The sequence below is a fragment of the Nilaparvata lugens genome, chromosome 3 (assembly GCF_014356525.2).
Source record: "Nilaparvata lugens isolate BPH chromosome 3, ASM1435652v1, whole genome shotgun sequence".
NCBI lineage: Eukaryota > Metazoa > Arthropoda > Insecta > Hemiptera > Delphacidae > Nilaparvata > Nilaparvata lugens.
Window position 1 is genome coordinate 97610137 of NC_052506.1, and position 15075 is coordinate 97625211.

The 15075-nt window shown below is 35.9% G+C and overlaps 1 protein-coding gene across 5 annotated transcripts in view; it reads right to left on the reverse strand.

Annotated features, from left to right (window-relative positions):
- The window catches only part of LOC111045634 (actin cytoskeleton-regulatory complex protein PAN1), an 85401-nt gene that overhangs the window by 58474 nt on the left and 11852 nt on the right, over window positions 1-15075 (reverse strand). For 4 of the 5 annotated variants that reach the window (XM_039425229.1, XM_039425232.1, XM_039425230.1 and 1 more), the window contains exons 2-4: window positions 12182-12241; window positions 11109-11439; window positions 9690-9785 (exon numbers count right to left, since the gene is read on the reverse strand). In XM_039425229.1, coding sequence (XP_039281163.1) covers window positions 9690-9785; window positions 11109-11439; window positions 12182-12232 — 478 coding nt within the window. In that variant the 5' untranslated portion in view covers window positions 12233-12241. The remainder of the gene's footprint in view (window positions 1-9689; window positions 9786-11108; window positions 11440-12181; window positions 12242-15075) is intronic. The other variant, XM_039425231.1, reaches the window with a different exon arrangement.

Genomic DNA, 15075 nt, shown 5'->3' on the forward strand with positions numbered 1-15075 from the left:
GAGCATAAATTATACACCTTGATGTTAAATGAACCACTGTGATCAATTCCAGTATTGCGGAAAGGATGAGAGGATGTCACTCGAGGCTGAGGTAGTTGTCCCATTGGTGGAATGTCATGGCGTGGTTTATGTTGAAAACAGACATGACATTTGAAAATTCAAGAGCGGATTATACTGCGTGCAGAGAGGATCCAGACATGTTGTGCAAGGAGAGATTGAGTTAATTGAGCTCCAGAGTGTAGATATTGTTTGTGGTAGGAATCAATCAGGAGGTTGACCACATGATGACATTTTGGAAGGATGACAGGATGTTGAAGATCCACTGATAGATGAGATTGATTTAAGCGACCTTCAACTCGCAGGAGACCATCATCATCGACAAATGGAGAAAGGCGGCGAAGTGAGGTTGATACTGTTGAAGATTTTTCCTTTTTGAGCATGTCAATGTCTTGTCAAAATGCTGAGTCTTGAACTTGCTTGAAAATTGCACATTTTGCATCAGTCAATTCCTGGGAGGTGAGAGATTCAAGCCTTTTCTGTGGATGATGAGTATTATAAATGAAGTGTATGATGTAGAACATAACATGCTGAAGTTAGCTGAATGAAGAGAATTTGTGAATTAGATCCCATTCTTGAGGCGCAGTAGCAATAAGAGTGATGGGCGATAGAGGTTTGCTTTCAGTCTCAGCCAGTTCCACAGGAGTGAATGCAGGAATTGGCCAGAGGTCAGGAGGTTCCTGTAGCCAGGATGGGCCTGTCCACAACAAGTTGTGAGAAGGTAATTCAGCAGGAAGTATTCCATGTGAGGCAGGTTTCTGTTTACCAGAAATATGTCTCCAGCTGTCAGAGGGTACCAGTTCTTGCATTTGAGCAACATTGTTTGCGACAAAAGTGTTGAGCCGATGAGGAGGGGTCTGCAGCCAAGTCAAGGTTACAGCAGAATCGCACCATAATGTGATAGAAGAGAACTCCCTAGTTTTTTATGAAAGGTTGAGATCACATATGAGGTCAACTGAGCAAGTAAGTGAGCAGCACACAATTCTAAACGTGGTAGAGTGAGTTTTTTCAAAGGGGCTACTTGAGTTTTAGAAACAAGTAACTGAAAATTGGCAGAAGTATCATTCTGTGATGATCTGAGGTATATCACTGCAGCAAATCCATGTTCAGAAGCATCAGCAAAGCCATGTAATTCAGTACTGCTAGACTGAAATGATTTTAGAGCTCATGGTACTGAAATGTCTTGGAGTGTGGCTGAGGTGTCAACAAAATCTCGCCACATTGCCAGCAATTCAGGAGGCAAATGTTGATCCCAATCTAGAACCTTTGTCCAGAGTAGTTGCATGAAGCATTTAGCCCACAATACCACTGGAGAGAGAAAGCCACAGGGGTCATAGATCTTGGCAATCACGCTCAATACCGTGCGTTCAGTTGTAGCATCATGAGGTAGGTTGAGGTTATATGTAAAACAATCATTTGATGCTGACCACTGGATGTCCAGGATTGTGAAGTGAGGTTGTTGATGATCATCTTGAAGAAATGCAGGAGTCTCAAGGTTACCATCAGGCAGGCTGGAAAGAATTGAGTTGGAATTTGAAGTCCATTTTCATAGTTCAAATCCACCATGTTTGAGGAGTGAGATCAGTTGTTGTTGTAGTCTTGAAGCCTCTTCTTCAGAGTCTGCACCGGCAATGACATCATCAACAAAGGTTTGAGAGCACAGAATTTCAGCAGCTTCTAGATAGGAGTCACCTTCCTCAGTGGCAAGTTGGTGAAGAGTTCTAATAGCAAGAAACGGAGAGCAGCTCATTCCATATGTTACTGTAGTCAACTTGAAGACTGAAGCAGATTGAGGAGGATCAGTATGCCATAAAATCAACTGATAGCACTGATCATCAGGATGAACTTGGATCTGCCTGTACATTTGGCATATATCACAAGAGAAAACAATCTTGTGTAGTCGGAAGATAAGCAACAAATCACAAATGTTGGTCTACATTTTCCTTCCAGTAAGAAGAATCTGGTTTAAGGAAATACCAGTTGTGGTTTTGGAACTGGCATCAAATACAGTACGTAGGCGAGTAGTACTACTGGATTCTTGGAGAACTTCATGATGAGGTAGAAAATAATGTCTAGTAGGTAGATCAGCGGGGTTAGTAAATTCCATATGACCTAATGTCAGATACTCTGACATGAAATCAGCATATAAAGACTGAAAGTATGATTGAGCCTTGAATTTTCTCTCTATTGAATTCAATCTGTGTTCAGCAGTGGCTTTAGACTGACCCAAAGGAGGGTGTTGGGCCTTGAATGGCAGTCTGACACAAAATCGTCCAGATTCATCACGGGAATAGTTTGAGAGGAAATGCTCATCGCATAGACATTCTTTTTCAGATTTTTTAGAAGCCATTGGAGGTTCTTCTTGTTCCCAAAAGCATTGGAGAGAGTTGAGTTGTGCAAATTATTGACAGCCAAGAGTGTGGTTGATTGTTGTAGAGCAAGGGAAGAATCAACTTGAGGTTTAGCTGGAGTTACACCCATAACTATGAAACCAAAATGAGTCCCAATTAAACTTGGCAGACCAGGACCGAGGTGATGAACGATTTGGTTAAGCAGAAGAGGATAGACTGAAGCACCAAGAAGAATATCTATGCCTCCAGCTAGATGAAACGTAGGATCAGCCAGAAGATATGGTTGTACTTTCTGTAAGACCTCAGGAGCAATTTCCGTGCGGGGTAGATTTACACAAATTTTATCAATAATCAAGAATTCTTGATAGGATGAAATAATATTGCCACTCAGAGTTTCAATAGTGAGAGAGGTGAGTCCCTTAGAACGTATGGGCGATTGAGAAAATCCAATAACACTGTGGTTACTGTTAATGCGAGGTGCACACAATAATTGTGCAGCATTTTCAGTAAGAAAACATGGTTGACTACCAGAGTCAGCAAGTGCGCGGAAAACGTGGCTGTTTCCATGAGGAGAGGTAATTTTAACAAGCAAGGTTCCAATTAGTACTGTAGAGGTTGAATGATGAGGTCGCTGATGAGTATCAGTAGTGGTCAGTACAACAGGAGGAGGTGTCATGTTGATTTAAGGTTGAGCTGAGGTATCTCCATGACTGCTTGATTTGAGAGGTGTCGTGTTGTTAGTTGAATGGTTATTTTCAAAATGTAGTAGATTATGATGTATTTTATGACAGGTGAAGCAGTTAGCTTTAGACTTACATTTTTCGAGAGTGTGGTTTCCTAAACAGGAAATGCATCGTTTGTTTTCTTTGACAATCTGAAAGCGTGCCTTGGGTGCATTATTTTTGAAAGCCGGACACGAATAAATTTTATGATCATTGTTTCGGCAAACAAAACATTCAAATGGTTTTGTTTCATGTTTGATTTCATCATTATAATTCATCAATGTGACCTTGTTAGTACGAAAATTCCTATTTATTTTAGGAGAGTATTTATTTTCTGAAGCTGAAGTAGACAATGAAACGGTTCTAGGTGCAGAAGTGGAGTGAAGATTTGAATTTTCAATTTCATTGCACTCTCGAGTTAAAATGTAATTATTTCTTTTGCTTCTGCAAGAGCGGTCTCACTAGTTTTGTTCAAAGAACGAAAATGCTCAAACTTTTTTCTGAGGTTGTTATCCATTTTTCGCATTATAAGAGCACATAGTAAAGGATTATTAGCGGTTATATAAATTTTTAATCCCTTCAATGCTTGAGTATTCTCATTGTAGGAGTTGAGAAATTTCCTCATTTGAGACGGTTGATGAGTGATATTAGATAAATCTAGAATTTTGTTGAGGTGAAGTGATATCAATCGTCGTGGTGAATTATAACGTTCCTGAAGCAAATCATAGGCTACCTGATAATTACTATCAGTTATTGGTAGTAGTGATTTTATGAAATCAAGCGGTTCTCCTGAGATAGAGCCCGACATATATTGAAGTTTGATTACACCTGATAGCATAGGATTTGAGTGAATACTTGAGTCAAATAAATTAATAAATGATGTCCAATCGAGAGAGGGTCGCCAGAGAAATGTTTCAAGTCAAGCTTAGGTAAGCGAACGACCTGTTCATGTTCAGGTTTTGACTTTGACAATTTCATTTCTATGTTTTTTAATGTGAGGTTGATACAATCAATCATCTCATCTGCGCTGTTTAGTGGTGAGTAATTAGGTGTGAACTTGTCATCCACCTCTAATTGCAATTCGTGATAGACATCCAGTGACTCAGATAAATCTGATCTTAATATGTTCAAATATTTAGAACGAGCTAGCAATTTCTGATAAATCTCCTTATCAGAGATCTTTTTTGACATATATAATATCTGAATTTGTTCAAATGCATTGTTCTTTTTGACAGTGACTACTGCTAGAGATTTAGCCAAGATGACTAGTAACTTCATAACAATAAGGTTTTATCACAATATTCAAATTGACAATAATAACTTGAGGTACAATAAATAATTGAGATTGCAAGAATAGCCATAAGAAGCTAAGAGAATTACTATAAACCAATGCAATTATTGGAATTGAGGTTTTTTAAAAGTACAATTTGAAAGAAAAGTTGGCTTATATGATGCATAAGAGGAAATAAGTCAAATAATATTCGAAATATACAGTTAATAATGCAGTTTCACAATAGAAATTAATAGACTGAGAATTCTAATTATACCGAAGAATTATGAGAAAATATACCGAATAGTATTTCGAGTTAGAAATAAGTAATTGAGTTTTACAATTACAAATCAATATAGTTATATAAGTTCACTAATATTTAATTATTTATTAGTAATTAATATTTAATATTAGTTAATAATTATTTAATAACAATGAGTATTTACTACAATAAGTAATTTGCCACAAGTCATCAACTTATTTTCGATTGAATAGCAAAAGGCAGTAGAGGTTCAAGTTCAAAATGAACATGTTGAGAGGGATAACATAATAGTCGAGAGAGATAACAAAATTGTTCCGTTACAATTCGCGATAAGCGCCAAGCAGTAAAGCAATGGGTTGATTGTACTGACAGAGTAGCAGTAAATCGAAGCCAAGTTAGTAACGAACAAATCTTGACTCGCGCAATAATGATATTCAGAAATCGTGTTTGAATGTTGGAACAAACTGAATGACTGATAGCTTGAATGAACATAAAATTTCCAATAAAATAAAAATATTGATTCACAAATTTTGCCCAGTAAACTAATTGTTCGGGATTGAGGATATTGAAGAAATAAAAGGAGTAGAAAATAAGACTGTATCAAAATGGAGGACCAGAGGAAGGGGTGAGGATACCACAAAACGCAATGCAAGGATAAAAATAATAAAATTTATAAATGAATCTGAATACCTTGATATTGTTCCTTGTCACCATATGTAGTTGAAGCGTTGGTTCGTTGGTGTGGCCACATGTAGCATCGATGAACTATGTCTTGAAGCACTATTAGGTATTTCACTATTTGCGGTAAAAGGTCGGAAATGAGGTGGAACAATATTGCGGGAAGGATTGAGGTATGAGTTATGGTTTGTCACGGCCGGTATAATAATTTATCATAATAAGAATTAAATGAGGTTTTCCACAATACTGGTAATAGATAAGTGGTTATAACGAGAGTGGTTTAAACGAGAGTGGTTTCTCCTGATGGTCACTTACAATGAATGCAAAAAAAGGGACGCTTCCACTGATCGCATGTGCTAGATTACAAAGCGTACGGTAACAGCGCAACCACAAGTAACTAGCTGAGGGCTGGCGGCAAATTACAAATTAGCTTAGGACTCTCAAGCTACAATAAAATGATAATACCAAACACGAAACAAGTACACTGAATGTTAAAAATTTTTGTAAGGATAGGGTATTTGAAATGTCAGCCACAAAAAATTGTCCAAAACAACTGTAGACTATTATAATGTGTCTATACAGGACACCTGACTCTGATCTTCAGGACTTCTTAACTATATTGAAAGAAGTTTTAAACTTTATCACTGAAAACCCCTACTCTTCTATTGCAATCACTGGAGATTTCAATATAAACATACTTGATGATCATAGACCGGAGGTCCTCCAATTCATGGATGTAGTGAAATCCTTCAATTTATAATAATGTACACTCCCTTCCTACAAGGGGAAGAGCAAGCCTGGACAATGTGTTTACATGTATTAAACCTGAGTTTACTGAATCTTTATTATATTAAAGCCACATAGACAAAAAATTCACAGCCAATACGGCTGATCGTCACGGAGAACCAACCTCGAAATCAATTAGGGAACGTACTGAAAGCTATGGGAAAACCTCCAAAACACGAAAATTTCACCCCCCTGGCCCCCTGGAGACCCCCAAATTTTTTCGACATTTGAAATCAGCATCGCACAGAAAATCCTATAAAAGCTTTTTTGTTCAGCCCCCGGAGATAAGCCTATAGCAATAGTTGAATTTCAAACAAATTCAAATGGCGACCCTGGAAATTGAGTTTTCATCGAAAATTTCAAGTTTTCCCAAATACAAAAAATTACCAGCCAAAACTATAAGATCGCTGTGAAAACTGAATACCAAATCTGTTGCATACTACACTGGAGGCTACGGAAAAACCTCCAGACCTTCCAAATTTTTCCCCCCGGCACCCCTGTACACGCCCAAATATTTGGAACACATTTAAATTTGTTTCCCACAAAAAATTTATTACAAGCTTCTTCGTTCAGCTGCCAGTGATAAACCTATAACCATAGCTAAATTTCAACCGAATTCAAATGGTGAACCAGGAAATTGAGTTTTCATCAAAAATTTGGAGTTTTCCCAAATACGAAAAATTCCCAGCCAAAACTATAAGATCGCTGTGTAAACTGAATACCAAATCTGTTGCATACTACACTGGAGGCTATGGGAAAACCTCCAGACATTCCAAATTTTTCCCCCGGCACCCCTGTACTTGCCCAAATATTTGGGACACATATAAATTTGTTTCCCACAAAAAATTTATTACAAGCTTTTTCGTTCAGCTGCCGGTGATAAACCTATAACCATAGCTAAATTTCAACCAAATTCAAATGGCGACCCGGAAAATTGAGTTTTCTTTGAAAATTTGGATTTTTTCCAAATACGAAAAATTCCCAGCCAAAACTATAAGATCGCTGTGTAAACTGAATACCAAATCTGTTGCATACTACACTGGAGGTTATGGGAAAACCTCCAGACTTTCCAAATTTTTCCCCCCGGCACCCCTGTACTCGCTCAAATATTTGGGACACATTTAAATTTGTTTCCCACAAATATGAATTGTATGAACAGGACCTTATATCTGACCATGCAGGTATTTTTGTTAATTTTTCAATAGGAGTTATCAATAGTACAAAGAATGATAAGGAAACAGAATTTCACAAAATGTGTCTTATCTCGTCTGTTAGACTAAATAATTATAATAGGTGTCCATCTAATTACAACTGGTCGAATATTTTCAATGTCTGTGATACAAATACTGTGATATCTACGTTTATAAATGTTTTAATGTTTTACCTGAATGTTCATTGTCCTTTAATTGACTATAAACTTAGGCCCAAATCTAGTCAAAAAAATATTGGTTCATGCCTGAACTGAAGCTAATGAGGGAACGTCTAATGATGTATTATAGTATCTGGAAGATAAGCAATACTGGGAATGCAAAGGCTGACTTCAAAAACTATAAGAAGCTGTGCAATACAGCTATAGATCATGCAGAAATTGCAGCAAATGATAACATTATCAGCAAATCAGCTAATAGATGTAGAACAGCCTGGAGAATTGTTAAAAAAGAGACAGGGCTAAACATGGCGCATCCAAAAGTTAATCTCTCACCAGAAACGCTGAATGATTAATTTATTAATATCCCAGATAATGCAGCCAAAAAGCAAAACTCCTCTCCACTCACCTATTATGATTTTTGAAAAAAATTATAAATTCACTGAGGGTATTAATAGACAAATGCTTAACTTTTCATGGAAAGTGGTAGATCCATATACTATTAGATCGATTGTAAGTAGTTGAAGTGCATCAAAAAGTGAAGATTATTCTGGTATGTCCAATTTTTTGCTAAAAAAAATTACCTATTGAATCTATATTGGCCCCCTTAACAGTGATAATAAATTTAGTTTTGCTTACTGGAAAATTTCCCGATTGCTTAAAGCTCTCATTACTCAGTCCGATTTTCAAAAAAGGTGATCGTGAATTACCTGAAAACTACAGGCCAATAGCAATTGTTACAATAATTAGCAAGATAATAGAGACTTTTATTTTCCATCAATTGTATGACTATTTCACAATCAACAAACTGTTAAATGTCAACCAATTTGGGTTCAGGCCTAACTGTTCAACCACAATGGCGGTTGAAAAAATAGTAAATTACATCCTTGATAGTTTTGAGAAGAGGATGGTTGTAGGAGGTGAAATGTTGGACCTGAGTAAAGCGTTTGATGTTGTTTCACATGACATTCTTTGCCGGAAGCTTGAACACTATGGAATCAGAAACAGTGAACTAGAATTAATAGAAAGTTACCTTAGAGATAGATACCAAATTGTTAAGCTCAATAATAATTGTAAATCCAAATCAAAGAAAGTATTGGCTGGAGTACCTCAAGGTTCGGTCCTTGGGCCCTTTTTATTCTTAGTTTTTATCAATGATTTTAATGTAAATGTACCCAGCTTTTCTGTGCTTTATGCTGATGACACTACCATTTTGGATTCGAATGTAAATGTAGATAGTTTGTTAGACAGCCTTCTTTTGTCAATGGACCGTAGTAAAGAGTGGTATGGAGCAAATTGCCTGACACTTAATGAGGGTAAAACAGAGAATATAATTTTCACTCTTCATAATAATTTAAATATTGTACACCAGTCGTACCTAAAGCCAGAGAAATTATTAGGAATCATGCTGGACAGCAAGCCGACCTGGACTAGTCATGTAGAATATTTATGTAAAAAGTTGGCCAGAGTCATGTTTCTTTTAAGGAAATTGAAAAATATGTAACGTTAGTAAGAGGGTCTTGATTCTTACCTATTATGGTATTTTTCACTCTCAACTTAATTATGGACTTTGACTGTGGGGTAATAGTAGTGAGATGAAAAAAGTATTCGTATGGCAGAAAAAAAGCTATTCGTTGCATAGTTGGCCTGAAGAGTGATGAAACTTGTAAATATAGCTTTATTGAACTGAGTATTATGACTCTTCCATCTATGTACATTTACTGTAACCCAATTTATGTTTAAAAAAATATAAATTATTTCAAACAACACTATCATCAGCATGCACATCTAACTAGACACAGGGATAACATAGTTATGCCATATATTAGACTAAGCAAATCATTAAAAAGCAATAGGTATCAGCAATATTTATTGTTTAACAAATTGCCGCGCACAATCAGGATCCTGCCAAAAAAAATTATCCCAGCAATATCCTATTTGCTGAAGCAAAGTGCTTTTTACTCTACTGAAGAGTATCTTCATCTTACTGACATAAATAACTGGACTGGTAATTGATTTGTAATCTTAATTTTTGTAATATGTTTGACTGGGTCGCATGTTGCGCCCTCACAAAGTGACAAAGCCTATTGTATAATATTATGTACTTATTGGTCAATAAAGATTCTTATTCTTATTCATCTCATAACTTGTTGGATTTGTCATGTACATGAGAGATTACATAGAATTAAATGCATACCTGCTGGATTTTTATATAGTTCACTGTTGCGTATGGTCCCATAATTTTGGGCGCAGATAAAACCATCTCTGTCATTGTCCATTATATTGAATAATTCTGGAAAACATTTTTCATAAATGGTAATTTTGCACAATTTCTATTTCTTCATTGTTTAACAATATCTTTGGAGGCAACAGGCCAACACCCCAAAACTGATCCTTATTGTTGCTCAAGAAGTCAATATGATTATTTATGAAGTTCAATATAGATGGAGTTGAAAACTTTCATAGTAAGAATAAAGTCCTCAATACTCAATTGATAGTCTGGGTGCAAATGTTATTCCGTGGTCATTTTTGAGTAACCGCTGTGGAAAATGTCTCAATTTCTTTGTTAGGTCTTCGATTTGCACCCAGACTATTGTGGACTTCTGCAGAAAACAGCCACTACAGAAATAAACAAGGTATGGTATGAATAGAATGGTCAGTCAGTGTTTAGCTTTCAGTAGCGCTTGCAAATGATCTCCATGCTCCATGTAGGCTAACACAACACATTGAAAAAAATCTGGTGTGTGTTGCACACTGGGTAGACGTCTGGGTGTTACCCCGTCAACTGGTCACCCCATCCGGATGTCACCTCTAAACCGGTTCATGAGGTGACCGGCTGACGCCGACAACTTGTCAACTCTCTAAGGAGGTGACATCATTCAGGCTGACCCTTGCGGAGCACGAGTTACCTGCTAGTCATGATAGTCTGGTCAATATAGACATAAAAAAAGGGGGTGTGCTTGCAATTTATATTGTAGTTCTGATTTTTCAATATAATATTATTTGGATACATGAGAGAAGTCTAGAACCAATATTCTTCATGCAAAATTTCCTTGTGTTAGATACAGAGTGGCCCAAATACCTTGTATTTATCGGATGGAAAAATTTTCTCTCACCTTCTTTTAAATTATGAAATTCTGAATAAAATGGGATCATTTGGAACTCTCTATCTCCAATTACTGGATTTGGCAGAAATAGCTGAAAACTGGAAAATGAACTGAAAATACGAGGTTTTTGGGCCATTCTGTATCTAACACAAGGAAATTTTGCATGAAGAAATTAGTTCTAGACCTCTCTCATGTATCCAAAAAAATATATTAAAAAATCAGAACTACAATATAAATTACAAGCACCAAAGTATATAGTGACTGGACTATGAATAGAGCTCATACTAAAAAGACTGTTGACAAATTTGATCATCACATTTTTTGATTAAGTTGTGAATAGTATTGATTTTCAAATTTTTGAAGCATTTGATAATTTTGTATGTTTTGGAAAAATTGAGACTTCATTTTTATCCATTACCTATGTACGGTACTGAACTGATGACGTACATCCAATTTCGTCCTACCAGAGACAAATAAGCAAGGTATTTTTACTTTATAATTCTACTCACCAACGATTGTATTGACAGATGAGGAAGTACAGGATGACGGCGCTCCTGTATATAGTCGTTTTGGCGCAGACGATGGGCCTGATGGTGATGCTGGTCTTTTTTGGTATGTTGGAGGGGCTGTATAGGTGGGCATGGGTGGTGCTTGTTGCGGTGCTGATTGCCATGCTTGTTGCGGTGCTGGTTGCCATGCTTGTTGCGGTGCTGATTGCCATGCTTGTTGCGGTGCTGGTTGCCATGCTTGTTGCGGTGCTGGGTTCCCAGCTCCAGGAGACTGAGGTGGGGGTGGATAATAATTTTCGTACCAGTTCCCCCAATCCTCTCCTTCAATACCCTGCAATTCAGACAAGTTCAATTCAATTCATTTAGTCATCAACAAATACAATTTAACAAAAAATACATTTCTTTAAATTTTGAACACAAGAGTGTGATAGAGTGAAAACAATTATTGAAGTGATAGATTTTAAATACTGTACAATGATTTAATTATTGAACTGTTGCCGCCTGGTAGTGCTGTGTCTCATCTCTCATGACATCCATCATCTTTCTATAAATTAAACATAATTATTGTACACAGTATCTTCTATCTATGTTTATAAAAGCGAAATGGCACTGACTCATTCACTCACTCACTCATTCATTTGTAATCAATAATAAATAGAACTAAAAATCTACTAAACCAAATACGTTCAAATTTAGCAGGTTTGTTCAGTTGGTCATCTAGAGGTGCACTAAGAACGGAATAAATTATTCCTATTCCAATTAGTGAATAATATCATAGCCACCTCTAATACAAGGCCCCGGCCTACGATATTGCAACGTCGTTGCAGTGTAGGCCTAAAATATAATACATGATTGGTGGAAAAGATCAGCTGGTACGGTATTTTTTTAAATATTTTTCACCAATCATGTATTAGATTCTAGGCCTACACTGCGACGTTGCAATATCATAGGCCGGGGCCTTGTATTAGAGGTGTCTATGGTAATATAGTAGGACCAAAAATCTTCAAACTTGAGGTAGCCTGCCCTGAATAATCTTGGATCAGTATTTTTATACTATAATGTTTGCTACTTACAATAATGCAGAGACTGATGAAGTAAACAACAATTAAGTGGAAATTATCCATTCTTCAACTCTGCAAAAGAAATTTACCATGTCATTGGCACCCTGAGAAACTAGATCTAGATTATATAGGTAACATTTAACAGCATCTTCTGCCAAAATTGAGAAAGACACAATATGACACAGTATGTCCAACTCAAATTCAATTAAAATTTTGAATATTAATAATAATATCAGAGACCACAAGAAAAGACACTCTAGAAACAAAACATTTATAGAAGTGGAGAAATATTTGTAAAATGTAGACCTACATCAATATAATACATTAAAATTTAGAATTGAAAATGAAATGCAGAGATGGTATTCAAGAATGATCAAGACTTTGACATGGCTTATTAGGAGTTTCAAAGTCAAGGGAGTGGCTAAATGGTGTGCCACCATTATGCTATCAATAGCTGGAACAAACAAGAGACAGAACGCTTGAAGAATTTAGCGGGATTATAAAAAGTGTAAAAGACAACCTTTTGCCTCGACAAATAATCCAAGTAGTGTTGGGTGTGAGCCGTTCTCAGTGCAAACAGCTATTCAGTCAAATAGTTTGTAAATTACCAGCCTTTAGCATACAATTTAGTACACAATGCATACCAATGCTCTCTTAACTTTAAAAATCCTTAGGGACCAAAATACCATCTTCAGACTACTTGTGACAATAATTGGAGAAATAATTCCAACTATTTTTGAGAAACTTGCTCACTTCACCAGCTTGCTCAAAAGTTTCCAGCATGTTGAAAATTTCATGATTTCTGCTCGAAATGTCTCTACATTATCTGATCATTTATATGATTTGTGTATTATGGGATGTAAAATAAATAAATGAACATTGATAGACATATGAAAATGTTTAAAAATATAATATAGGTCGGATTAAAATGATGTCGACACCAATAGAAAGAAGACATTCTACCCGATATTTTTTAATAGAATTCTTACTCGTTACAACACCCTAAATTTCTGAGAGATGTGATATTCAAAAGAAAAACATATCTTTGCGATGTTATCAAGTTCATAAAAAATTTGCTTTTTTCAATCCTCCAATCCTGAAACTTTTCCAGCACTACTGGGATATCGGGCATCGGGGATGATATTCTAGATACAATTCTGTGGTTTATTTGGAAATTTGAGAAAGTTCCAATTTTACACAAATTGGCAATGCTGTAATTTCTTCGAATCTCTTAGGTTCAAAATAGAATATATCCATAGTTGAGAATGATATTGTATCTATCAATGCATAAATAAATAAATAGATAAAATGAGAGTTGTGTGGTGTATTAAAAAGATTTAAAATGAGAATGGAAACGATAGATTGAATTCCAAAATTTATCAGATGCAGAATTTGAAAGTAGTCTGCATTTTAATAACAGTATATTCCGGGAATATAAAATTTGTTAGTGGAATTAAATAAAAATGTTTTAATTCACATCACTGAACGGTCTACATAAATGCTCTGAAGTCACTCTAAAGAAAATGTATAAAAACAGTGAATAAATAATGGGACTTGGAAGTCGAGAATCAGCTGCTATATTTTCAACTTAGGGTGTCAAGCAAGGTTGATGTCTATCACCAACTCTATTCAAAATCTACCTTAGTATTTAGTAGTCCTAAAGTGGATCAGATAAATGTAGCTCCATGGGAATACAAACAGGAAACAGGCCAATATTTACATACGATCCTCTTTGCAGATGATCAAGTGGTGTTAGCAGAAGACCAGCAGGATATTATGATATATATTATAAACAAGCTTATAAAGGATTTTCAAAAGTGGGGGGCTTGAAGAGAACATAAATATTAATGAATTATTTGAATATTGGAGGCATGGGGCAAGACATTCAGACAGGTTTTGGAGTAATAAAAATGATAAATCATTATCTTCACTTGGGTGTTACAATATATAAAATATAAAAACAATATAATATGGCTGAATATAATATTTCCCTGAGGGAAAAGTTTGAAGCTGAGGGCAGAATTTTTCTGAGGGAGATAAAGCATTTTTCACTCATGATATACACAACATTTTTCCTCCACCTACGTTTTTATGAAAACTGCAAATAAAATCATTTCTAAAAACGTACTTGACAAAACAATGTGTTACAACATAATCAAAAAAGTAAAGAGTAACAGCTGGCTTTTAATCACAGTTCTCCGCCGACAGCGCTATGCGCTATCTATAGGCAAAAGTTGTAACAACAATGGACGCCACAACTACAGCTATGATGAAGTTCCCGTTTCAAATTTGATCAGTTAATGAGGAATATTCGTTGGCTGGTATTTTGAATAACATGGAAAAAACAAAATTTTATACATTTTTTAGTATAGTGATATGAAGTTTGTAATAATTTTAGCATACAAACATAAATTTCATAATATTGATAAAAATATCTGGTTGAGGTATTGAATTTAATTGGTTTAATGACTACTCTATATGCTTCCTCATCTGAGCTTAGACATTCTAACCTATTTCAAAAGTATGTTTTTAAAATAGAGATGCTTCCCATGTTATTTAAATGGAGTTACTTTTCCTCCCTAGGGAGTTTTTCTGTTTTTTAGTACCGAGAGGGAAAAAGTGACACTTTAGTATTATGTTCCAGGGAGTAAAGTGAGTACTTTAGACAGTAGGTGGAGGAAAAAACATTATCAAAGCACTGCATCCAATTCTGTGGAATAGTACTTAGAAAAAAAAATATATCATGCTATGATAGAGCCAATATTGACTTATGGATCTGAGGTATGGGTCATGGATTAGAGACATTCTGCAAAATTTCTTGCCGCGGAAATGATGTAGCCGATTAGAGAAGATGCGCAGGCCTATTATAATGGCAGTGGAGAAAGATAGCAGAACAACGCTGCCGA